Raw genomic sequence first — 24482 nt, 5'->3', positions numbered from 1 at the left:
ACCAACACTCACGCTTTTCAAATTCACATAATGTATTTGAAACTCAAAGGAGGGCATGGAAAGAATGCAATCGTATTCCTTGCATTTTTATGTTTCTGCTTATAACCAAAATATAAATGTTTCTGCTTAGAACCAAGACAACAGAAAACCACATATTTCCCCAAAATACAGATAACTCTAAGGACTCGGCAGGAATAGAAGGAATTTTCAGTTTCTGTTCCAAGGATCACACAACATAATAGTCTGTTTGTAGGACAGAAAGGTGCACTGTGTACTACTCTCTTTATTACATTACATTCTAATGGGATACACTGAAAATTTGGGGGCCAGATATGTAGATAGAAAAGTGATAGCAAATAATCAGAAAAAGGATAAATGTACGTTATTTGTTCAATAAAACTTGTGCTTAACTTCTACATGTAATTACAGTAACTCCTCACTTAACGTTGGAGTTATGTTCCTGAAAAATGCGACTTTAAGCGAAACGATGTTAAGTGAATCCCATTTCCCCATAAGAATTAATGTAAATGAGGGGGTTAGGTTCCAGGGAATTTTTTTTCACCAGACAAAAGACTGTATATATATATATATATACACACACACACACCTATAAGTTTTAAACAAACAATTTAATACTGGTACACAGTGATGATGATTGTGAAGCTTGGTTGAGGTGGAGGAGTCAGAGGGTGGGATATTTCCCAGGGAATGCCTTACTGCTAAATGATGAACTAGCAATTGGCTGAGCCCTCAAGGGTTAACTCTCTCACTCTACTGTACAAGGCAGCAGGAAAGGAGGGAGGGCAGACAGAGACAGAAACACACACCCTGTGTTTGTGTGTGTGTGTGTGTGTGTGTGTGTGTGTGTGTGAGAGAGAGATGTGCATTTCCCCTTTAAGTATGAAGAGTGGGGTCAGAAGTACACTGCCTTGTTAATTAGATCAGCAAGCTGAGACCCAACCACAGCTGCAGCTGCTGCTGCCTGGAAGCTCCCTCTGTTGTGTCCCTCCCGACATTAAGTCCCCTCTTACTCCTCCCCACAGCAAGCAGGAGTCTCGGGGAGCAGCTCCCAGGCAGAGGGCAGGAGCAGCACATGGCAGTGGGGGGAGGGACAGCTGCAATTGCTAGCCTGCTGGGCAGCTGCTGCACAGGGAACTTAGGGGAGCGAGGAGCTAATAGTGGGAGCTGATAGGGGGGCTTTCGGTCCACTCTGGTTCCAAGCACCCACCAGCTAGCTCCAACGGGCTGCTCTTCCTGCAAGCAGTGGACAAAGCAGGCAGCTGCCAAACGACGTTAGAAGGGAGCATTGCACAACTTTAAATGAGCATGTTCCCTAATTGTTCAGCAACGTAACAACGAAACAACGTTAACCTGGACGACTTTAAGTGAGGAGTTACCCAGTGATTGATTATTTGTATCAGTACAGCTTGATTTCTTCAGACAATACCAACACTATATTATCCAACACCACACGCAAGACTATCATATAGATTTTATTGGTAGATCGAACGATCTGACTGAAAGTCACTATTGACTGTTCTGTGATCTATAAGAAATAAAATAAAGAGGTCTGTGGCACACTGGCAGAGCAGCATGTGGAAGTTTATACTTCCACTGTCGGTTCAGTCTGGTGGATAAAACGTTTCCGTTTGCAGTTTTGTCAATATAGCATCCTTTATGAGACCTAAATCCACCTTAAAAACAACAAAGAGCACCTTAGGATGCAGAAGATCAACCTGCAGATTGCATTTATAATTACATCCTCACAGTAATTGCCTATTTCAGGAATTTAAAATACACCTGCATATTAGCTTATTCACTAGATGAAGACTGGTTGACTAAAAGGACTTGTAATAGGAGACAGCTCTTCACTTCTGGGTCAGTGATGCAAATCAGGCCCTGGGCAATAATGAAAGTCATTACTCTTTGATGGTCATTTGATAGCTTATCAGAAATAGGTCACTAGTTAAGTCCACTACCAATGGATGCATTGTCATCCACATCACAGAAAAACACCATTGCATTTATCATATTTGTTGAGAATTTTATCAGAGTGATCAAGAAACCTGCTCTTTCCTTTGTCCCTAGAAAAGTTACCTCGTGAAAAGTGTCGTGATAGAATGAGAAAATCTGCCCTACCCCTACTTTTTCTATGATTGCCCCCCACCCTCTGGCACGGGTATCACACTGTATAATAGGATTTTGGCCATAAAGACTGCACTGAAGCCATTCATTTCTATCTCTTATAAAATGACTCCTCCTGTATGAAGGGAATAAATCTAAGGGTTATATGCTGGTGCACTAGCTTTATAAAAGGTTTGTTGAAAGAAAGTTGGCTATGATGCATGTGTGGTAATGTAAGATATAATTTTTAAACTCAGTGATGGTCATTTTACAGTGTATTTCTCCAAAAGAGACAACTCCATTGCAAAACCAACTGTCTGTAAATTTTCTTTAAACAAAACAAGCCATTTGTGCCTGGAGCACAAAATGTATTTAAAAAACCCTCATTTTCCTTTTTAAGACTCTTCAGGCCAAATTTCCCCTTGAATGTAAATCTGAGGTTTCCCCTAGATATTAAAAACAGATGGATCTAACCATATTTGGATTACAGAAAACAAACAAACAAACAACCTTTCACTGAGAATTTATAAGCAAATAACTCAGAACAAATTATGACAGATTAGTTGAGTGAATTAGAAGTGGAAATGCTGACAGATCTTTAGCTATAGACACACAAATACCATTTCTGTGCTGCTTACAGTATCAGGTACATAGTGAAGAACATCTCTCTTGTGTTGCCTTATGTAATTTCTGTATCTTTTTGAAAGTGCTTATGTTCCAGTAAAATATCAACAGTTAAAAGAACACCTGACTGAGCACAGGGACAGTATCAGATTTCAGCAACAGATGGATGACTAAAACATAAATTGTGGTTATGGTATACATATTTAATAAATAATAATACAATAAGTATTTATAATTAAATATCCATCTCAATAACCCTGTACGGTGAGTAAGTATTATAATAGGTACAGATAAGTGAACTAAGACAAAGAGAAGTTAAATAATTGGCCAAAGTCTCACAGAGTAATTGGCAATGTAAAAAATAGACCTAAGGGTGACATCCTGGACCCTTGCAAGTTAATGGCAAAGTTCCCATTTACTTCAATGGGACCATGATTTCACCCTAAGAGCCCTGAATCCCAGTCCCAAGCTCTGTCCACTAAACAATATAGTCATCCTGGTGGCAGAATATTTGTGAATATAATTACTGAAAATACCCAATAAAACACAATGAAAATCAAACTCCACTGGCCCTGAGAGAGAGAGAGAGAGAGAGAGAGAGAACTGAGCTCCACCCACAAAACTCTGCACCTAACATCTGCATAGAATTCCCATGGGTGTATGTGTAAAGCTAGGCAGCTAGATTGCAGAATCTCCCAATTTCCAAGGATGGTTGTTATAACAGTGCACATCAATGTAATTATGTGATTGCACATATTCCTTGGGCTTTTTATTTTTAAGGACTAAAGGCAAAGTGTTCTGTCTTTCCAGCATAACCATTTCTTACTCATGTTTAATTCAATAACTCTAGTCTTACTAGGAATAGTTATTATTGCAAACCAGAAACGTATCATTTTAGTTTTTCATGCAGAGCCTGAGTCTGTTGACCTGTAGGGCATGCATGCTACAAGGCTAATTTTTCTTCCCCCAGGCTTTGAGAAAGGGTTGGATTAAGGTGTGGTCAAGGGGAAAAGTCGAATGTTATCTTATCTGTGGGCTGGCTGGTGTTGGGTGCTGTCAGTTCAGTCTGCAATTTTTATAATGTACATTTCTTGAAAACTGTTTGTTCATAGCCTGGATTATGCAATGGATACCAAGCCTGGAAGCTCTCTTTATTGCTTGTTTGTAAGGTGCCAACCACAATCCATCTCATCCTTGAATAGGGTTTGTAGGTGCTACTGTAATATAAATAAGTGTATGGCCTGATTTATCACTGTTACTCCAGTTTTAGGGTAGATTAAGTCCACTGAAAACCATAGAGTCACACCGCTGTCCAACTGAACCAACATAGTGGTAAATCAGGCCGACAATATGTGAATACTATAAATGCAGAAAAGCAAATTAGGGTGTATTACAATATGTTATGGTCAGTCTACGTTTCTTTATGTATCTAGTCACTGATCTTAAAAAGGTGCGTCCGCTCAGACTTTCCCAGTCTGATTTTACAACCAATCCCTTGGTTCCTAGGGCCAGCAGGGAACAGAGCACTGCAGACATAGCAGCCTCAGCTAGAGGAGCTTTGGATGGGTTTAAAGTTGGGAGGCGAAATGAGGATTTTTGGGGCTCTTTCCAGGCAGCCTTTTTCCTTTCTCGGGAACTCCTCATCTCTGGAACTCCCTAACCATGGAGCTGTCGTTCCTGCGCTCAGCTCTCTCTTAATTTAAAAAGCAAAATTGGGAGATATATCAATTTCTATTAAGCAAAAATAAAAATCCCTGAGAAGGATCCTACAAGCTTTCAGGTTGCAGAATCCTACACAAGATCTCCTCTCACTTTCGGTTCCACCTTCCCCAGCATCCCAAAAACATTTGGTGATTCTTGCAAAGGCAGATAAGGGTCAGAAACCAGGCAATTTGTTTAACCAATTTTAAATGTGGAGCACTGAATAGCTCCCAAAGTAATTTTAACATTACTGATAACTGCCATCTGAGCATTTGCTGATGGGACGGAGGAAATGATCTCGGAAACAAGAGCCAATGTCTGCCAAATAAACCCTCTAATTTCTAGGTCCCACAATCATCTAAAACCCTGTATTGAAAAATTAAAGATTTATGGCCCTATTTCCCCTACCATTTACATTCGATCTCCTCCACCCCTCAGTTTCCACAGTAATAACTGTAATGGTACTTTATACAAATGAAATGATAAAGGTGCTGGCGTCAATCCTATGATTTCTGTGATATTTAAACTTGTTTGACAATTCTAAATGGTCACCACTATCACTGGGCACTCCTCCTCCTGGCCCATGCTGCTCACCTAGAGTGTGTATTTTGCCAATGTGGTTCCTTATTGGGAGAAGTCGGGGACTACATTTCTGACAGAATCCCAGTTAATTTTAGGGACTTCTTCCATCTGCTTCCCTGGTGCTATGCCGAGTGCTGCCCTCATGTGTTCAGAACAACACCAAAAGCCCATGATGTAAGCAAAGGGCAGCAAAATGAGAGTTAAAATGAAATTAATCAGGTAAGGCCATAAATTAATAATAGCATCTAGATGTTCAACTGTGGTCAAGGAAATAGCTTGGGGATATCTCTCAAACTTTAAATCCACATGGACTGGGAAGCTGAGGGCCTGCTAAACTAACTCATGGGGTCATACCGACTTGGCAGTTTTCAAGGACATTTCATTAATGAAGGTGGTTTTTCATTCCCCTCCCCTGTGCTTAATTTGCTGATTAAAGGTGATTGCTGAAGGATCTGGCTTTTGTTGGAAGGTGCATGATGTAATAGTCTTTCCTGCTTCTTGATAAATATAATGCATGAAGTATTAGAATGCCATAGTAGAGTGGCAGATGCTAGGGCCCTGATGAAGGATGCTAGAATCCTCTATTGAGTTACCCTACATCCAATGGTCTAGACTCTGTGTGCTACTGCACCTTTTTTACGGTGTTGGTTTAAGAGGGTTCCCTGGGTGGTGCAGAGCTATGGGAATGGTTCTATACTACTACACTGACCTGCAGCCCCTAAGGGGGGAGGAATAGGGTATGGCCAGAGAGAACTGCACTCTGAGTATTTTTGGCTGACAAAAGGTCTCATAGGTTGCTGCTATAAATCAAGAGAGCTTAGAATGTAAAGTTTGTCACATTCAGAATTCTTATATTTGTTAGCAATGATTAGAATCTAATTCTTAAATCATGATTTAAAATGTGTGACGGAATGTGTACGGGAAGCTGATTCAGCTCTTTTGAAATAACCCACAATGTTGTGCAGACACTGCAGTTGTTCTCTGAATTTTGTTTGAATACTTACCTTTGACATCAGTTTAAACCTGATCTATTATCAGAATACAAATGGTGTTGTCTTATTTTCCTCTTTCTGTGTTTCTCCAATGTTGCCCCCATCCAATACAAGCTCTGCACATCATAAGAATACTCAGCAGTTATATAGCAGTTTACACCTTCAAGGGCCTATTCAAACATTAAACATTCAAACATGCTCCCAGTGAAGTCAGTGGTGACATTTAGTTGCCATCAATGGTGCAGGATTAGGTCTTAAATGCCCTGTCATTGCTTTACAAACCATAGCTATGCTGCTGGGGAGATGGGATGCAAAAAGGTACATATCACTTGCAGTTCTTACAGGCAACTGGAATGTCTCCAGTGGGGCAAAAGCCTGTAGAGGTGGTTAGAAAATGGAAACAATATGTTAAAGTTTTGATATTTTTCACTAAATTGGATTTTGCTCTCATCAGTAATATTATCTCCATTTTAGAGATGAGGGAAAGTGAGGCAGGGGTGAAATGAGTTGCCCAAGACCACGTAGTAAATCACTGGCAGAGTCAGGATTAGAATTCTGGCATTCCTGACCCCCTAATGCTGTACTCGCCGCTAGAATGCACAGTCTTGGACTGCTCATGGAACTTTAGTACCACGTAAAGAAGTATGAAATGGGAAGCTCCTTAAATTAAGATCCTAACTGTGAATACCTGCTCAGTGATGCCATTCAGAAGAGATGATTATGCTTCTTAAAATTACTTTGTTGCATTCTGTTTTCTTTCAACCTATAGACAAGTGAGCACTGATGCTGCATGTTTCTTTTCTGATTTCAATATCAACCTACACTGCTGATTGAACACTTGAACGAGCAAGTAACCTTTCCAAAGCAATCTACTGTAGTAGATAAAGATCAACCATTTTGATACCCCTAAGAAAGGAAGGAAAAAGGATGCTCTCTAACTTTTTGCTAGACCAGAGGCCTGCATTAGTTATAAAAAGAAATTATTTGAGGTGGAATAACAGGTAGAATCTAGCCATGCTGAGCATTCTATAGTTTGCCAATTTTTTGTAGTGATCAAGGATGTACTGCAAACCATATGACCAAGGTCTGTGACTGGGAGTGCTTGTAAAATAAATTTTCAAAACTATTTATTTTTTTGAGAGTGCCTTGTCCTAAGCTACTGTGTAAAGACACTTGTTGACTCTCAGTGAAATAATAATTAAAAAGAAAACCCATGTCTGACCATGAGATTCATTCAGTTGACTGGTATTTAAGTGCTGTTTATTCTCCAGAAAAAGTATGCTGGAAGGAAGAGGGGGGGAGAGGAAAAGTGGTATCGCTGCAGTGCAAAGCATAAGGCAGCTCAAGTATTATTCATTAGTTAATCTTTTTCATTAGTGTAAAAAAGAAAGAAAGAAAACTGGAGACCTTGTAGCCAATAGCTACATTTGTGAGCTCCTCCTTTCTGTTCCCCAATGACAAACAGTGAGAGTAACTGTGCTGAGGGACGGTGTTGCCATGCAGCCCAGCCAGCCAGCCCACTGAACAGGCAGGCTGACCCACTTTCAAGTACCAGCTTTTGCTGACCCTTTGAGTGAGAGGTTCTTCCAAGTTTTTGTTGTTTTCACCCTTTGATTTCTCATTTCTAAAGAACCAATCCCCCCACCCCCTTCTCCTTTATCTTCTAGCATTCATGGAAGAAAGGCAGCTTGTTTCTTGTGCCTCACTTTGCCTTAGTCAATTTCAGAAAAATTCTCTTTTCGGCCTTGTTATGAACATGCTTTGGAAGAAATATGGGTCTTGACATCAACAAAATTATGATACAATTCCACAAGGATCAGAGTAATTCATCTATGAAAAACCCATACTTTAACTGTTACTCTTGGCAGCAGTGAAGGATAATAGTGAAATATTATACTAAATATTGCCACGTGCACTAGTAAAATACAGTCTCATTCTTGCCAGCAGCGGTGTGCAACTCCCGCTTCGAGCTCAGGTTTGGATGTTGTGATTTAATCTAACTCTTTTGCTTCTCTTCTATCCAAAACCAACAGAGGTTTAAAGAGAGATGGATTTTTATTGGAACCATTTGCTTAGCCTAAGTTGCCAAAATAATGTAGTTAAAACTGGTGCTTTATTTGGGTTAAAGTTGATCCTTAGCTCCACAGAGGTCGAGGCACTTAGTTTGTCTTGCTCCTTTTGAATTCCACCATGAAGTCTACTGCCGAGTTTTGCCCGGTGAAGTTGTATTTCCTGCCTCCCCACAGTCATCCACGTCTACTTTCATGATTTTAGACAAGTGGGGGAGAAACCCTCCTTAACTCCTTTACCTCATAAATATCTGCCACCACAATTCAAACATAGCACATGTATGTCTTCCAGTTGTTGGGGGGTTAAGCCAGAGAAAGAATTGTTGTAACTATAAAGGCTCTGTTGCTGCTGCTAGTATACCATGTGTTAATACAACTCTTCAATTTGCTAATGAGAGACAACTGCTCTAAGATACATCAGAGTATGATACTGAGTACTATGACGTTATTGCCTTTCTTGGGAACAGGTGAAAAAATACAAAGGGATAGAATTCTGAAAATTAGATAGTAACCAAAATGCTACAATTTACACCACTTGAAGACATAGTCTAGATAGTTTCAAGCACAATAATAAGATATCAATACACATTTCCTTCCAATACATTTTTAATGCCAGGCTATGCCTCACAGTGACAAGTACTACATTGACAACATCATTAAGTATCTCTCTGTATGTTCTTGCCTGTAGGTTTGGGCCTTTGTACCTCTCTATCTTTTTTATATGTATTGTAAATGGGTCAAAACCAGAACCTTGAATGTGAAAACATTTTAATTTTGAGGCGGTCTGGAGTTGAATCCCCATTTTCAAAACTATCCTCTATCGTTTAGGTTCTGGACTGGATCCAAAAATGAAAGGGGCCTTTTTTCTGTTTCTAATTCAGATGCAGCGGAAATGTCATGGGGCAGAATTACATATTAAATATGTTCTGTAGTGGATGTTCTGTGGTCTGGAATAGGTTAAAGCTAGGGCTGAGATTCGAGGCCAAATTTTAGTGTGAAATTGTGTGAAAATTTGATGGCTCTGATACTTTGTGAACTGTTCTCAGGAGTTTTTGGCACAAAATGGCATAAATCTCACAAGATAGGCTCATCTTAAAACTTGGGTGGAATTCTCATGAGAATGGAATCAGAAATAGACCGTCTGAGTTTTGCATCCAACCCAGAAATAAAGCCAATAAAGGGTTTAGAAACAGGAACTAGAATTTAAACCATCTTGAAATTCAGAGGTGTTTAGATTCAAGATCCAATTTTAGCCCATCTCTAAAATATAAGCAGAATTATATGGTATTGCTAGTCATTGACTATGATGGTATGTATATATATATATATCTGTAACAGCTGGTCAAAACCAGTAAAACATTTAGTGAGAACTTTTCAAAATTTCAAAAAACTCTAGACATTTTTTAAAATGTCTGAGTGAAAACTGGTACTTCAGTCCCTTGAGACAGTCTGATATTTTGACACTTGTTTTCATCCCAAATCAGGGCAAACAGCTGAAATATCAAAGCCTTCTTTGTGTAGAATGAAATGTTCTGAAAAAATTTCTATTCAGTAATGTCAAAATGTTCCATTTCTCCATTTTCAATCAAAATCCCTTATATTCCCGAATTGAAATGTTTTATTTCAGGTTTGCTTGACATTAAATTCTGTGACCTTAACATCAAGCTAGACCATCTGTACACCTGTGCCTGGAAGACACAAACACCTGGTTAAGATACTTTACTGCCTGCTTTGTGCTACCAACGTAGCAAAAAGTAGGCAGAAAGGGTTGACCAAAATTCAGTCCATAATTGTTACTTTTCTAGTAATTTCAAATCCCAGTCTTTAAAGGAGGAGAAGAAACATCTCTTTTTTGTTAATGAAAAAGACCAAAAGCTGCACATACTGCAGGTGACAGACAAACCATCTGAGATTATTTCCCTCAGCTTTGCCTTTAAATGTCCGATTTTGTTTTTGCCTGTCATGGTGAATAAGAAAGGAAGCTCTCACCCTTATAACCAGCAGCATTGGTTTTCCAGTCATTAGAATTCAGATGTCCTGCACGTGAAGTCCTTACAATAATATGCTGTACGTCTCTCCAGGTCAGAGATGGACTAAGGAAAAGGGCAAAGACAAAGTGAAAATCAGAATTTTCTTACCAAAAAGGAAAAAAAAAAAGTTACACAAGTTAAAAAACAAAACCACAAACAAGACTGGTGATCAAAGTAACATGTCCCAGCTTTACAGGATTGATGTATCAAATTATTTCTACCTCTACTGTTCTTTTTCGATTAAGAGAGATGCATTAATTGATAGGCAGCCTGTAAAATACATACACTCAGTATTCCACATGTGAAATTTACAAGGAGGGACAAAAACGTGTATTTGACCTAGAGATAACTAATATGACCACCAAGTGCTTCACGTTGCATCTGTACATGGTTGCCTACCTCAGACATGCTCAAGAGAAGAAAAGCATAACAGATCACAAGCTATTTCAGATTCATTAGGGCCCCATTCCTTTCACACTCTAAACTTCCATTGTAGTCATTATGGAAGCGTGAGTCTATGTTGTCATTGACTTGCTCATTATAGCCAGATTAACTACTGGTAATCAGGCAGAGATCAATCCTGTATTCTTTAGGTACCCAAAACTCCCAGCAATGAATCTGGGTAGTTAATGGCTGTGATGAAGTGGAAATTTTCTGTACTATTTTATTAGTCCTGTGTGTGCCTCAGTTTCCCTCTGTACTTTGCATTGCTACCCTGTGGGTGCAAAAGGGTTAAAAATAAAAAGCTGCTCTTGGGGCAGAGCAGGAGACATGAGGTGTTGTCATGTAACTGTTGGGAGGGGGAATGAATAGGTCATTAAAGAACTGTCTGAAACCGATCCATATCAATGGAGGATCGATCCACAAAGACATTGGGAGCCCTAAGGATTGAGCAACTGATGCTTATCCAGCAGGCAGAACATGTGAACTCCACAGGGGTTGGCAGGGGCTTGGGGGTGGCTGTTGGAGAGACTCAGCAGCTCTCACCTGAGACTGACAGCGAGTCAGAGCCAGAAATGGATTCCATAGCAGCACGGCTGATTGCACTGGCTTGGTCAGTATGGACTATATCTTAACCTTTGCTTCTCTATGCTAAACTAAGGGCTTCTGATGTAGTGTTCCAGTTGACTAATAAATTCTACTTTATTTTGAAAAGGCTGCCTGGTGTCACTGCAAATAATTGCTGAGGTTCACTGGTCCCTGAAGAGTATAAAAGTCTCTGAGGAGGAGTCTATCTCAGTTGGACTCGCTGGAAGGAACTCACAGTGTGAAATGGGAGTGCAAGAGCCCAGAGAATCAGTCTTGGAGGCACAGAGGCAACATGGCCTACCCTTAAAGAAGAGTAGAACCCTTGGGGGGTGGCATTCTGAACAGGTACCTCCAAGGGACTGTTTAGAACCTGGAAAGCAGCACTGATCCTGTGGATCTGTGACAATGGGCAAGCGACTGACAACACATATATGAGTTTCTACAATATGTAAATAATGATTCTGTCCCAAGGATGACAAAAGAGGATCCCATCTGGGTCTCCACTGTGGAATGAACTACCATTTTTTTTCTCTCAGGAACAGAAGAAATCTTTAGAGAATGTAGCCTTCCAGATGCCCTTTGTTTCACAGATACATATTCTCAGGAGGACTTCCTTTCTAAAACCATAGCTTAAAAGGCCATGGATTATGGTGGTGTTCATTGGCAATTTCTCATTTGTTCTGTTAGCAATGAGATGGGGAATATGACTGTTCTTCCAACAATGCTGTTAATAGTGAGAATGATAAATGAACAACAGAATGAGCAGCTATGGTACGGCTTCACAAAAATTAAATAAAAAGAGAGGAAATGGAGATTTGTGCTCATACCATTACTCACCAAACATCAACCTCTGAATAGCCCTGCTCCTGTTCCCATACACTGTCATTGACTTGGATGGTGCTGGATCAGGCCCAATACTAGTTAACTATACTGTCTAGTACAGTGGTTCTCAAACTTTTGTACTCAAACCTTTCACATAGCAAGCCTCTGAGTGCGACCCTCGCCCCCTTATAAATTAAATTAAAAACACTTTTTTATATATTTAACACCATTATAAATGCTGGAGGCAAAGCAGGGTTTGGGGTGGAGGCTAACAGCTCATGAACCCCCATTTAAAAACCTCGCAACCCGCTGAGGTGTCCCAAACCTCAATTTGAGAACCCCTGGTCTAGTAGCTAGGGCACTAAGCTGGGACTCAGGAGATGCAGGTTCAATTCCCTGCTCCAATCATAAAGTTCCTGTGTGACCTTGGGCAAGTCACTTAGTGTCTTCCTGCCTCAAATCCCCATCTGGAAGTTGGGGATAATGCTTCCCTACCTCACAGGGGTATTGTGAAGATAAATACATTAAAGATTGTGAGGCACTCAGATACCATGGTAACAAGGGCCATAGATTGATTGTCCTGCAGTTTTTTCATGCATGGAATGCCTACTAAATTCAGTGAGAGATTTCTATGTGGAACATCTGCAGGATAACAGAAACCATCCAAGCAGGTTGATTTTTCTGTGAGCTCTTCCTGACACATGAAGTCACAAGAGAAACTCACCAGTCTGAGAGTCTGGTGTGCAGAACTCAATGCAGTGTTTCTTATTTTTTATACTGTCCTCACATCTGCCAGAATTTATTTTCTTATAAATTTAACCTTTTGAAATGCTTGTTTTGTGGATGCTATACCGTACTTAAACATAGAAATAGTATCTTGTTTAGCTTTTGAAGTAAGTAGTTGAAATCAGTCAGGTCTATAAAATTTCCTACATATAACTCGGTCTGAAGAAATTAGTGTTTTATTTTCTTGCTGAGCTGCATAAGCCGGGTTTCTGAGCTGTACACAATTAAGATGACAAACTTTAGCTTCAGTAAATTGGAACTCCATAGGGAAGCAGCAGATATGCAGAAATTACTGCAAACATCCAAGTCTTCTATGTAAAACGTGCCTCTATTTCACACACAGGGCAAAGACAGAAATAGGCTGATGGAAATTAACAGGTTTGTGATCAAAGGGATTTCATCTGTCTGAATGAGATTAAAGGAAGGAAATGAAAACCAATTACATTTGAGCTTCATAAGTCACAATACCATATAATGGCAGTAAACCTGGGAAGTGTAGAAAATACACTAAAAAGTAACAGACGTGGGGAGGGGGTGGGGGCGGAGGGGTCCTCCAATGGTCACACAGTCTAAATAGTTGAAATGGGACCATAGTCAACAGAATTTTTATATATATTGACCAAGTAGGAATTGCTTAAAATAAGTCTAATATACTGTAACTGAGTTATGAATGGCACCTCAAAGTCAGGTGTGGAGCCACTTAACTATATACCCTTCCCCTCTATTTTTTTCATTTTTTTCTTTTGTTTGTTTGTTTTTGTTTTTTGGGGGCTGACACTGCTATTTTACTTTTGGATGGACTCGTGTTCCTTTGCAGCATGTTTCCCACTAGGTTGTCTGAGGCCAATGTCAACTAGACTCTGATGTGACCTAGCATCAAATCCCCTTTTTTAGCTACCAATGGAGCATCAAAGGAGGTATTGTGTATTTTAGTGAAGCCAACACAGAGGGCTGGTCTACACTGGGGGGGGGAGGGGGAGAAATCAATCCAAGATACGCAACTTCAGCTACGCGAATAGCGTAGCTGAAGTCGAAGTATCTTGGATCGAATTACCTGGGGTCCAGACGGCGCGGGATCGATGGCCGCGGCTCCCCCGTTGACTGCGCTACCGCCACTCGCTCTGGTGGAGTTCCGGAGTCGACGGTGAGCGCGTTCGGGGATCGATATATCGCGTCTTAACGAGATGCGATATATCGATCCCGGACGTACCCTAAGTCCTGCTCGCACTGGAGCCCTGAAGATGTTGGTGTATGCAGATCAGTTGGAATACTCACTTGGAAGAAGCAAGATCATTTGTGCTGAAATCTCTTTTGGTTTTCAGAACTTGTTGCATTCCTTCCTAGTTGGATCAGTTTAATCACGACCATTTCATTCCTCTTGTGTGCATCTGAGGTACTGGAGCAGCATGTGGTTAAATTACTGCATTATTTTTAAGGTGCACTAGTGCCTTTTGGTGATGGATGGACATTTAAAAATATTAATATAAATATAGCTTGTTTTCCAAGAAGGGGTCTCTTTTCAAGTTAGACAATTGGACTGGTATGATAGTAAGTATTTATCCAGCTGAGAGCTGGTAAAAAAACAGAACTGCAAAAAGTGAATGTCATGGAATGTAGTGGGCATTAAGGGCTTGTAAGATATGGTATGCTTGGGCAGGCACGTAACATGCTTCAGAAAGAAATCAATAAAATTTTATACCAGATCAGGAATTTCACTAGGAGCCCATGTAATGTCTTAGGAAAACATGTAGCACTGGCTCAAGCCTTCAAGAGTACCTCTGAGAATCCCAAGAGCTGCATTCTTTATTAGGTGAAGTCTGAACAATCTGATTCCACAAAGCAAGGTGTTATAGTTGTCGAAACTACTGGGAAGAAAAGGCACTAAAATATTCACATCAGTTTTAAAAGGCAATATTCAAGACTGGCTACATTCAGCTAATTATTAAAAACAAACCAGGGGGTCCAGTCTCCTTTCAATGAACAGTGAGCTCTCATTACGGGGAATTATACAGTGTGTCAAGATGAAAATACAACCCACAGTTAAGGTTTAATGAAGACCCCCCAAAAACTTCCAGATTGGGGAACCTTGAAAAGCGAGCTACCCTGATAGTGGTTCTGTTTTAAAGTTCTGCGTAAGAGGCCACTGTTGTATCTGCCTGCTACATCCCATCATTAAAACCAAACTCAGACAACAATTTCTCAAACTGAAAACCTAAAGCTAAATGTCAAGTACCCAGTAAACAGATGTGTATAAATTCAACCTCTCTCTCGTGCCTGCATGCCAGTTTGCTTACTGCAAGAGCCATTGAAGTATAACATTTTTCTTTTATTTATGTTGTTGTCTCAAACATAGACAAGCTTTTGGTGTATTATATCAAAGGCAGCAGAGAGATATAACAGCATAAGAACAGCATTTCAGCTGATTTCTACAGCCTCCGACAGAACCTTCGCTGTATTATGAAGTGAGCTATTGCCAAATTGAAATTTCCTCTCTACAGTAGACACCTCATTTGAAACCAAATAGGACTGCAATTGTTCGCCCCCAACTTTTGTCAGAAACTTTGACAAAAAATAAGAAATTGGAAAGGAGTCAAACTAGCAGTTCATTTGGAGAAAAAATAGGTTTTTTTTTTTTTTTTTTTTTTTTTTTTCAAACTAGGGAGTCATAGGAGCCAATTTTAAAGCATCTGAAACAATCACAGAAGCAGTCAAGTATTTGTAAAACATGTCAAAATTGGAACTTAAGTGAGTAAACAGTTGTTCACTAGCCATGTAAGCCACAGATCCAGATAAGATGTCACTGATGTTAACTGATTTACCATTTGATTAATCTCAAAAGAGTTAATGGGTAAACATCTTGAAATGAAAACATGTACTAACAAGAGCAATACTAACACTGCTATATAATGGGATCAATTTCAAAAACAGGACAATTTCCTTCCAAGAAAAAAAACAACAACCTTGAATGTCTCATTTGAAATTGCCTGGGGATTATGCATACCAGACAATACTCAAAATCACACCAGAATGAGCAGAAGTAAGAATAATTAAACAAAAATTGCATGACCAGCAGCCAATAAATAATGAATGTTAAGTCCTCAGCTCTCTAGTAATACTCCAAGGTCTGACCCTCTTCTTTCAACCTTTTCAAAATGTTTATAAAGCAAGCTAAATGAGAAAATATGGAAATGGAACCACTGTACAATAATGGTGTACAAAATCAACAATATTAGTTTGAGTTTTTAAACTGGATCCTTAACCAAGAATGAACAGCATTATACAAATTGGTTAGAAATGAGAAGCTTTAATTTCAGGTCAAATTTTGATCCCTTTACTTACACTGAGTAGCGCTTTACTCCACAAGTAGTCCTTTTGAAGACACTGTAGCTAATCCTGAAGCAGGTGCTATTCAACATGAGTAAGATTAAGATTTTGTCATGGGTATTTTTAGCAAAAGTCACAAACAGGTTGTGGGCAATAAACAAAAATTTACAGAAAACTGTGACCAGTCTGTGACTTTTCCTAAAAATACCCTGCGGGGGAGGGGGAGGGAGGGACTAACAGTGGGAGTCCCACTGGGGGCTGACTGCTGGCCACTGCTCCTGTGGTGTGGGCTGACCCAGCCCTGGGCACTGAACCCAGTTCTGCCACTGCTCCTGGGTGGGGGTTGACAGCTGCTCCAACCCCGCCACTGCAGTGGGCTGAAGCTGAAGAAGTCACATAGGTCTGTTAAAGTCACTGAATCCGTGACCTCCATGACAGAATCATATCCTTTAACATGAGTACAGGGATCAAAATCTGGCCTTATATGTAAAAATAAAGAACAAAAATAATGATTCAAAAGAAACAAAAATGCCATTAGTGAAAGAAAATTAGAGGAAAATTCAGTTGGTGTGAAGTTGTATGACACAACCAGGATCAAACAGAGAGGGATCAGAGTGCAAATTAAGTTTTCCTTCATAGCAAAATGCTAAAGCAATCAACATTAACAATGGTGATTACATTGTCATAATGACCAGTGGTTTGATGCAGATCAGTCTATCTGAAAAGAAATGTTTTGCTAAAATGTCAGAGGCGTCTGTGAGTCTAGTTAAAGAAAGGATATAGAAAACTGATCTCCATACAGGCAGAAGTAAAACATAATACCATGGGATTTACAAAAGAAGAAACGTTGCCATGCAATCTGAAGGGGTCAATGGGCCATCTTTGCAAATCCTGGCTATGACGAGACGGGTTTTGATTGTTACTGCTATATCTCATCAAAACAAGTAGTATTTTCCGACACCGCATCCTTGGAATTCTGTTACATAGTATTTACTAGTAGATCACACACAAAGTCTAATCAATTTTAAAATACAATTCCTATTCCAACAACAGCATTTTCAGCATTCTGATGTCCACATGACTCTGCCCCATGAGGCCATTCAACAACTTTATAAACAAAGCAGAAAACACAGCTGCTTGGCCTAGCCACATAAGACAAATCCAATTCTAATGATTCATCCAAAATCCATATTCACATTTACTGAATGATGAATGTCTCTTTATGACTAGTCAATTAATAACTGTCTGTGATGTTATACCCCATTATTATTTATGGAAATATTCTTATTATATGGAAATGTCATAACTGAGATATTTTATGCAAGATGGGTCTTGTAAGGTATCATCGGAAAGGTTATAATTTACTGAATGTAATTATCCAATTTGTATGCATGTATCATTTCTGTATCTAATGTTAGGAATATTGACTATGTAACAATTACAATGGTGTGTGTATTTGGGATACACCCATCAGACAACAAGCCATCAGCCTTGATGGGCCATTAGGAAGAAACAATAAGACTTTGAAGATACTAATCCCTCTCCTTCCTGAGCGGCATCCTGGGATGTAGCTGTGCCACTACTAAGTCAGGTAGGCCTGTCACCTGGTAATAAACATCATCTTGGATTTCTAGTAATTTTCCACTAAAAGAAGAGGGAGGTCAAGACTGGGAAACAAAAGTTTCCCGCCTTATGTAAATCTTATTTAAGGCTGGGGAGTAAGGCAATCAGGACTCTCCCTTCACTGCCTTCCCACCCAAGGGTACGTCTATACTTACCTCCGGGTCCGGCGGTAAGCAATCGATCTTCTGGGATCGATTTATCGCGTCTTGTCTAGACGTGATAAATCGATCCCGGAAGTGCTCGCCGTCGAAGCCGGTACTCCTGCTTCGCGAGAGGAGTACGCGGAGTCGACGGGGGAGCCTGCCTGCCGCGTCTGGACCCGCGGTAAGTTCAAACTAAGGTACTTTGACTTCAGCTAACGTAGCTGAAGTTGCGTATCTTAGTTCGAAGTGGGGGGTTAGTGTGGACCAGGCCCAAGAAAGACTGCTAAAAGTACCTAAAGAGACAAAGGAACTAAGCTGACGGAAAGGCAAGGGCTGAGTTCAGACTGAGACAGAGGACTCTAGGCTTTAAAGAGAAATAACTAGAACGCTAAGCTACAGAAACTCTGCATCCAGCCTAAGTCATATTATTAAACCCAGTTTGTGCAATTTATAACGGGGGGGTGGGGGGGGGGGAGAAGTTGTACATATCTTTCCCCACACTGAGGGAGGGGGCAAATTTATGAGCTTATGTTGTATAGGGTTACCATACGTCCGGTTTTTCCCGGACATATCCGGCTTTTTGGTAATCAAACTCCCGTCCGGGGGGAATTGCCAAAAAGCCGAACATGTCCGGGAAAAATACCACCGACCGGGCACTTCCCCTCCTGCGGCTGCTGTGCTCCCTACCTTGACTCTTCTGCTCTGTTTAAAGCCGAGCTGCCCGAGCGCTACCGGCTTCGGGCAGCCCCCATGCCTCCGGACCCTGAGCCGCCGGCCGGACACTTCCCCTCCCGGGCTCCGGCTGCTGTGCTCCTCCCCTGACTCTTCGGCTCTGTTTAAGAGCCGAGCTGCCCGAGCGCTACCGGCTTCGGGCAGCCCCCATGCCTCTGGACCCTGCGCCCCCGGAGCCCGGGAGGGGAAGTGCCCGGCTGGTGGCTCAGGGTCCGGAGGCATGGGGGCTGCCCGAAGCCGGTAGCGCTCGGGCAGCTCGGCTCTTAAACAGAGCCGAAGAGTCAGGGGAGGAGCACAGCAGCCGGAGCCCGGGAGGGGAAGTGCCCGGCCGGGGGCGCAGGGTCCGGAGGCATGGGGGCTGCCCGAAGCCCGAGCGCTACCGGCTTCACGGTTTGCCGGGCAGCCTCCAGACCCTGCGCCCCCGGCTGGGCGCTTCCCCTCCCAGCTCCAGCTGCACTGGGGAAGCGCCGGCCGGGGGCGCAGGGTCTGGGGGCTGCCCGGCAAACCGTGAAGCCGGTAGCGCTCGGGCAGACCTTTTCGCGTGGCTGGGAGGGAGGAGGGGGAATGCGGGGCGCTCAGGGGAGGGGGCAGAGTTAGGGCGGGGACTTTGAGGAAGGGGCGGGGAATGGGCGGAGTTGGGGCGGAGTTGGGGCGGGGCTGGGGTTGGGAAAGGGGCGGGGCCAGGGCCCCATGGAGTGTCCTCTTTTTTTATTTTTTAAATATGGTAACCCTAATGTTGTATAGATTTCTTTACAGCGCAAGACAAGATTATTTTGGGTGTACTTTCTAGAGGGGAGCTGCACTTGAGTGCTGGGCGATTTCCTAGATGAGTCTTCTCATAGAGAGCTGTTTGCAGACTCTGTGTGATTCAACAGCTGGTGCGTCCCTACCTGTATGTATGCGCTGCCAGAGGCCGGAGAGCCTAATCTAGCAAAACAGGGAGAGGGAGCCCAGGCTAGTGGAGCAGGCAGGCTCAGTGAAATCCCAATACATCAGGTCACACTGTCGTTCATTGCAAAGAAAATGAACAAACTTTTAACTTCTAACTCTCACAGATCTTCAAACAATTTTACCCTTTTAGCCAGGGATATTGATAGAGCTGGTAATGGAAGGCACTGTCCCCTAACTCTTCCTCACTATCCTCTCCTTTCCTCGCCCAGCGTATGTGCTGTAGCAGCAGGTCACTACTTCCAGGCTTAGCAAAGCTGGTGCTTTCTTGTTGACACCCGCCATGTTGGGGTGAGACTACCAGCATTTTCCTGGGGAAGGGGAAGGATTTGAATTTAATTAGAGTTGGGCAATAACAATGAAGCACAGGCACGGGTAAAGCTCTATTCAACAGTGCCTAATTTGGGCAGATGCTTGATGCACTCTAACTGCTCTGGCAGGTACATGAGGAGTCGGTCATTGTTTTATGCTTAGGTAATACTTATGCAGCTAGTCATATCTGGACCAGCCAACTGGGGGCGAGAAGCAAAGCTGTGTGATTATTTAAACTACCTACATATCTTTCACAAGGGTAACAGTTTCTGCCCCAGTATCTTGGCTAAATTCCAAACTGGATAATTAACTACCTTCTGCCCCTACCTAAATATTACTAAGAGGGCCCATGTTATTAAGAGTGTCTACTTTTGTGCACTCAGCATATTTTGAACTATTATTAAATGAACATCTATGTATTCATTCTTTTTTTAGATTTATAAATTGGGCTCAATCACCTGCCTTAAGCTGCATGTGTATTATTAAAGATGGCACATTTTCTCTTAAAGGAAGAAAAAACAGTCATCCCAAAGTAAATGTGCTAAATAAATTATTCATTACTAATCATTCACTGTAATCAGGCGTGGGCTCACCCCTGTGGCGCCTCCTACTGGTCATCTCGGGAATTAGCACACCAGCATCCAGAGCGCCCTCTGGAGGCCAGGTGTCCCGCCTGTTGTTGGCCCCCATGTCCCTCCCGGACCCCGGTGCCCTTGGCTTAGGTGCTGCCCCCCCGGCAGTACCCCACTCTCTCTCTGGGTCTCCCCACCCAGGGGAACCCCCACCCCCTATCCCAATGTCATCTCAGTCATGGCTACTGCCAGTCACCATCTAGCCCCCGCGCCCTGGGGCAGACTGCAGTCTATCAGCCAATCATCACAGGCAACAAGGGGTTTGGACTGGCTGCCTTTACCCACCCTCAGGTTGCCCCTCTGCAACCCCAATACCTATATAGGCCTAGGACCAGGCCCTGCAGCTTGGGGAGTTACTGGCCTAGGGCTTCCCAGCCCCCAAGGCCTTTCCCCAGCCCTGTCTCACTCTAGGTCCCCGGTGAGCTCCCTGCAGCCAGGCCTGTCTCTCTCTCCTGTCAGAGGGAGACTCCTCTGTTTCTGGCTACCCTGGCCTTCTTATAAGGCTGAGTTGCTCAGCTGGGGCGTGGCCCCAGCTGCAGCCACTTCCCCAATCAGCCGGGGGTTTGCTCCTTTACTCAGCCCCAGCCCTCTGCAGGGCTTTTCCAACCCCTTCAGGGCTAGAGCGGGTGTTCACCCCGCTACATTCACACATATGTAATCAACAGACCACCACTTAGAAATGCAATGTACTTGTAGCCGAGTCGGTCCCAGGGTACTAGAGACATAAGATGGGTGAGGTAATATCATTTAATGGACCAAACCTTGTTGGTGTGAGAGACAAGCTTTTGAGCCACACAGAGCTCCTCTTCAGGTCTTCTTCCCAGACCTGAAGAAAAGCTATTTGTGGCTCAAAAGCTTGTCTCTCTCACCAAAAGAAGTTGGTCCAATAAAAGATATTACCTCACCCACCTTGTCTCTCACCACCTAGGATGTCTGCCTGATTATTAAATCCAGGGAGTACTATCTGGAGCACTCTATTTTATGGCAGCTGCTTTGGTCACTCTCAGAAAAAGAGTTTGTCCTTTAGATCTTTAAGGGCTTTATAGATCAAAAGTCAAGATCTTAAGTTTCACCTGGAAGCAAATAGGGAACAAGTTTTGTTATGTATGTTCCTTACAGCCAACATCACCAGATGAGCAATCAGTCACATTTTGCACTAGCTTCAGTAGTCCTAAATGTAGACCCACATAGACCACACTGCAATAAAACCACAACAACATGGATAACAGTGGCAAGATCCAGAGCCAGGCAGAATATCACACAATAACCAGGCATAGATATAGATCAGTTCTGATGAAAATGAAATAAACAAAGGACCATTTTCATGTTGATGACACTGCTGCCTATATTTTGCTGTAGCCTCTAGTGGCTTCACATACATGTAGAAAAGGAGGGGGGACAAAATAGAACCTTGCAGAGAGATCTCAGACTATGGCTTCACACTATTCTCTGTGCCTTCTTAGGAGGAAAGAATGAAACAGAACTACTCAAGAGATATATAGTCCACCCAGACGAGGAGCTACAGCCCTGACATCACAGCACCAATGCCCCATTATCAATCCAGGCTTATTATACTCTTTAATTCAGCATCTGGGGTACCTTTGGGGAAGTCCTACGTAACCGTCAATTAACAAACCTGCAGGCAGCTACGTCTAGGACAGTGCCCAAACTATCATTTTGATCTAGATCTGTCAGTGCTTAGAACTCAGTCCTATTTATGTTATCGCATCCAAGAAACTACCTTGAAAATACTAAGGTCGCAAAATCAAGCCTTCAAATATAGACTCTAAAGCACTCTAAAAACAAGGCCTCCTGCTGGGATCTGGTTCTTGTCTCCTCCGCAGTTCAGTCAGGCTGCTCCTCCTCCAGGCTGCCAGAGCGCCAGCAGCAGAAGTACTCACAGAACAGAAGGGAGAATCTCCATGTTCTCCTATTGCTGATGCATGACACACCAGAGGCCAGCAGCAGCAGCCAAGAGGAGCAACTTCAGGGAAAGTCCTTCTTAGTTCCTGCACCAGTGAGCTAAAGAATGCTTAGCGACGAGAAACCTACTGTGCATGTGTGAACTAAGATGTTTTTCAAAGGTTTATAACTTGGCCAAATGAGGATGTGTTTTCATGGAAACAGCAAAAGACAAGGTGATACCTCACTCACCCACCAAATTTCAGGCCTGTCCTCCAAAGCATGGAGGTACTAGAGCTTCTCAACAAAATGGCTGTACACATTTTCTTAACATGGGCCGAACAACTTATTTTTACCTGTAGGGTTATAGTGAATCACAAATTGAATATGATCCAACAATGTGATGCAGTTGTGAAAAAGGCTAATGTAATTCTGGGGTGTATTAACAGGAGAGTCATATGTAAGACACAGGAGGTAATTGTCCCTCTCGCATGGCACTGTTGAGAACTCAGATGGAGTACTATGTTCAATTCTGGGCGCCATACTGAGGGAGGATGTGGATAAACTGGAGAGAGTTTAGAGGAGAACAACAAAAATGATCAAAGGTTTAGAAAACCTGACTTAAGAGGAAAGGTTAAAAAACCTGGGCATGTTTAGTCTTGAGAAAAGAAGACTGAGAGGAGAACTCATAACAGTGTCAAAGATATTAAGGGCTGTAATAAAGAGGATGGTGGTGAATTGTTCTCCATGTCCATTGAAGGTAGGACAAGAAGTAATGGGCTTAATCTGCAGCAAGGAAGATTTACATTAGGAAAAACTTTCTAACTATAAGGACAGTTAAGTTCCAGAATAGGCTTCCAAAGGAGGCTGTGGAATCCCCATCACTGGAGGTTTTTAAGAGCAGTTTGGACAAAGATCCGTCAGGGATGATCTAGGTTTACTTGGTCCTGCCTCAGTGCAGGGGGCTGAACTTGATGACCACTCGAGGTCCTTCTAGCCCTATAAGTCCATGATTTCAAGTACATAACTTGTTAAAAATTCTATTTCTAAATCTCTTCTGAAAATAGAATTCATAAGTTATAACCATAATCTATTTAAACCAAATGTTAATATTTCTGTTTTATGTACAGTCTTCTTACGTTTCCTTTTAATAACATGCAGCCAGTGAGGTAAGCAGAACAACTTTGAGTTAACTGAGTGTCATAGGATTAAATGGAAGACCTGTCATTCTCATCTCATACTGGAACCATATATAAAAAAATGACACTCCAAAAGCATTTCCACAGTTCAGTTTTCTTATCACCTTTGGCCTTTTATTGTATTCGTTGGTAATCAAGCTCCTAGTAGCTGGGATGAAAGCCTCTCTTAACACTGAAGGGATATGAGATAGGTTCCTTGAACCAAAAACTTGTAAGTAACCAGACAGTTGTCTGTTTTACTGCATTACTGATGGAGGCGCTGTAAGGAAATGAATCAGTATGAGAAGTGCTGCTGCTATTGGGTTAGTTTTCAGAAATCTGAGTCCCTTCCTTAACCGCAGCAATTTGCAGAGGAAAAAACCGAGAGAGATTTCAAATGTATATAGGGTAGGGGGTAAATGCTTGGATGCACAGACTTCCTCTCCTCTCAGTGATTTACATTCAGTTATGTTGTCGTTTAAAAAAAATGAGGAGCTTTTTGATGTACTTTTATTGTCACTTTTTTGGATGGATATCAGCATGTTAATATTCACCAAAGTTCTTCATTTGTTTCCAATAGTAATTTGTTTTATCCCTGACATTATATTAGCAAAGACAAAGGAAGTATATAACTCGTATGAGAGAAGGAAACACAGGCAATACAACAGGTATTTTGCAGCAGTTGAGAAAAAATAGCAGGTTAACTCTGCCTGATTTCACGGGCTTTTTCTTGGTAATGTAGTTACAGCTTCTCAAAACATGGAGATGGAAAAACATAGGTATTGGCTTGTTAATAGAGAAACATGCAAGTTTCACCTTGGAAGCATACATATTATTTTTTCTCAAGTTCAGGTACCTCCTCTCAAGCAAAGTAAAAGACATTCTCTTTATTTAAGTTTTCCCTAAGAACAAGACACAATGCCTAAAGG

At 41.9% G+C, this 24482-nt stretch overlaps 1 protein-coding gene across 3 annotated transcripts in view; it reads right to left on the bottom strand.

Moving 5' to 3' along the window:
• PCSK5 (proprotein convertase subtilisin/kexin type 5) overlaps positions 1-24482 on the bottom strand; it is a 295761-nt gene that overhangs the window by 106161 nt on the left and 165118 nt on the right. For all 3 annotated transcript variants that reach the window (XM_065407021.1, XM_065407022.1, XM_065407023.1), the window contains exon 10: positions 10082-10185. In XM_065407021.1, the coding sequence (XP_065263093.1) occupies positions 10082-10185 (104 nt within the window). The remainder of the gene's footprint in view (positions 1-10081; positions 10186-24482) is intronic.

The sequence above is a fragment of the Emys orbicularis genome, chromosome 6, assembly GCF_028017835.1.
Source record: "Emys orbicularis isolate rEmyOrb1 chromosome 6, rEmyOrb1.hap1, whole genome shotgun sequence".
Lineage (NCBI taxonomy): Eukaryota > Metazoa > Chordata > Testudines > Emydidae > Emys > Emys orbicularis.
The sequence above is the reverse complement of the archived record's forward strand: the minus strand, read 5'-3'. Positions and strand labels throughout refer to the sequence as shown.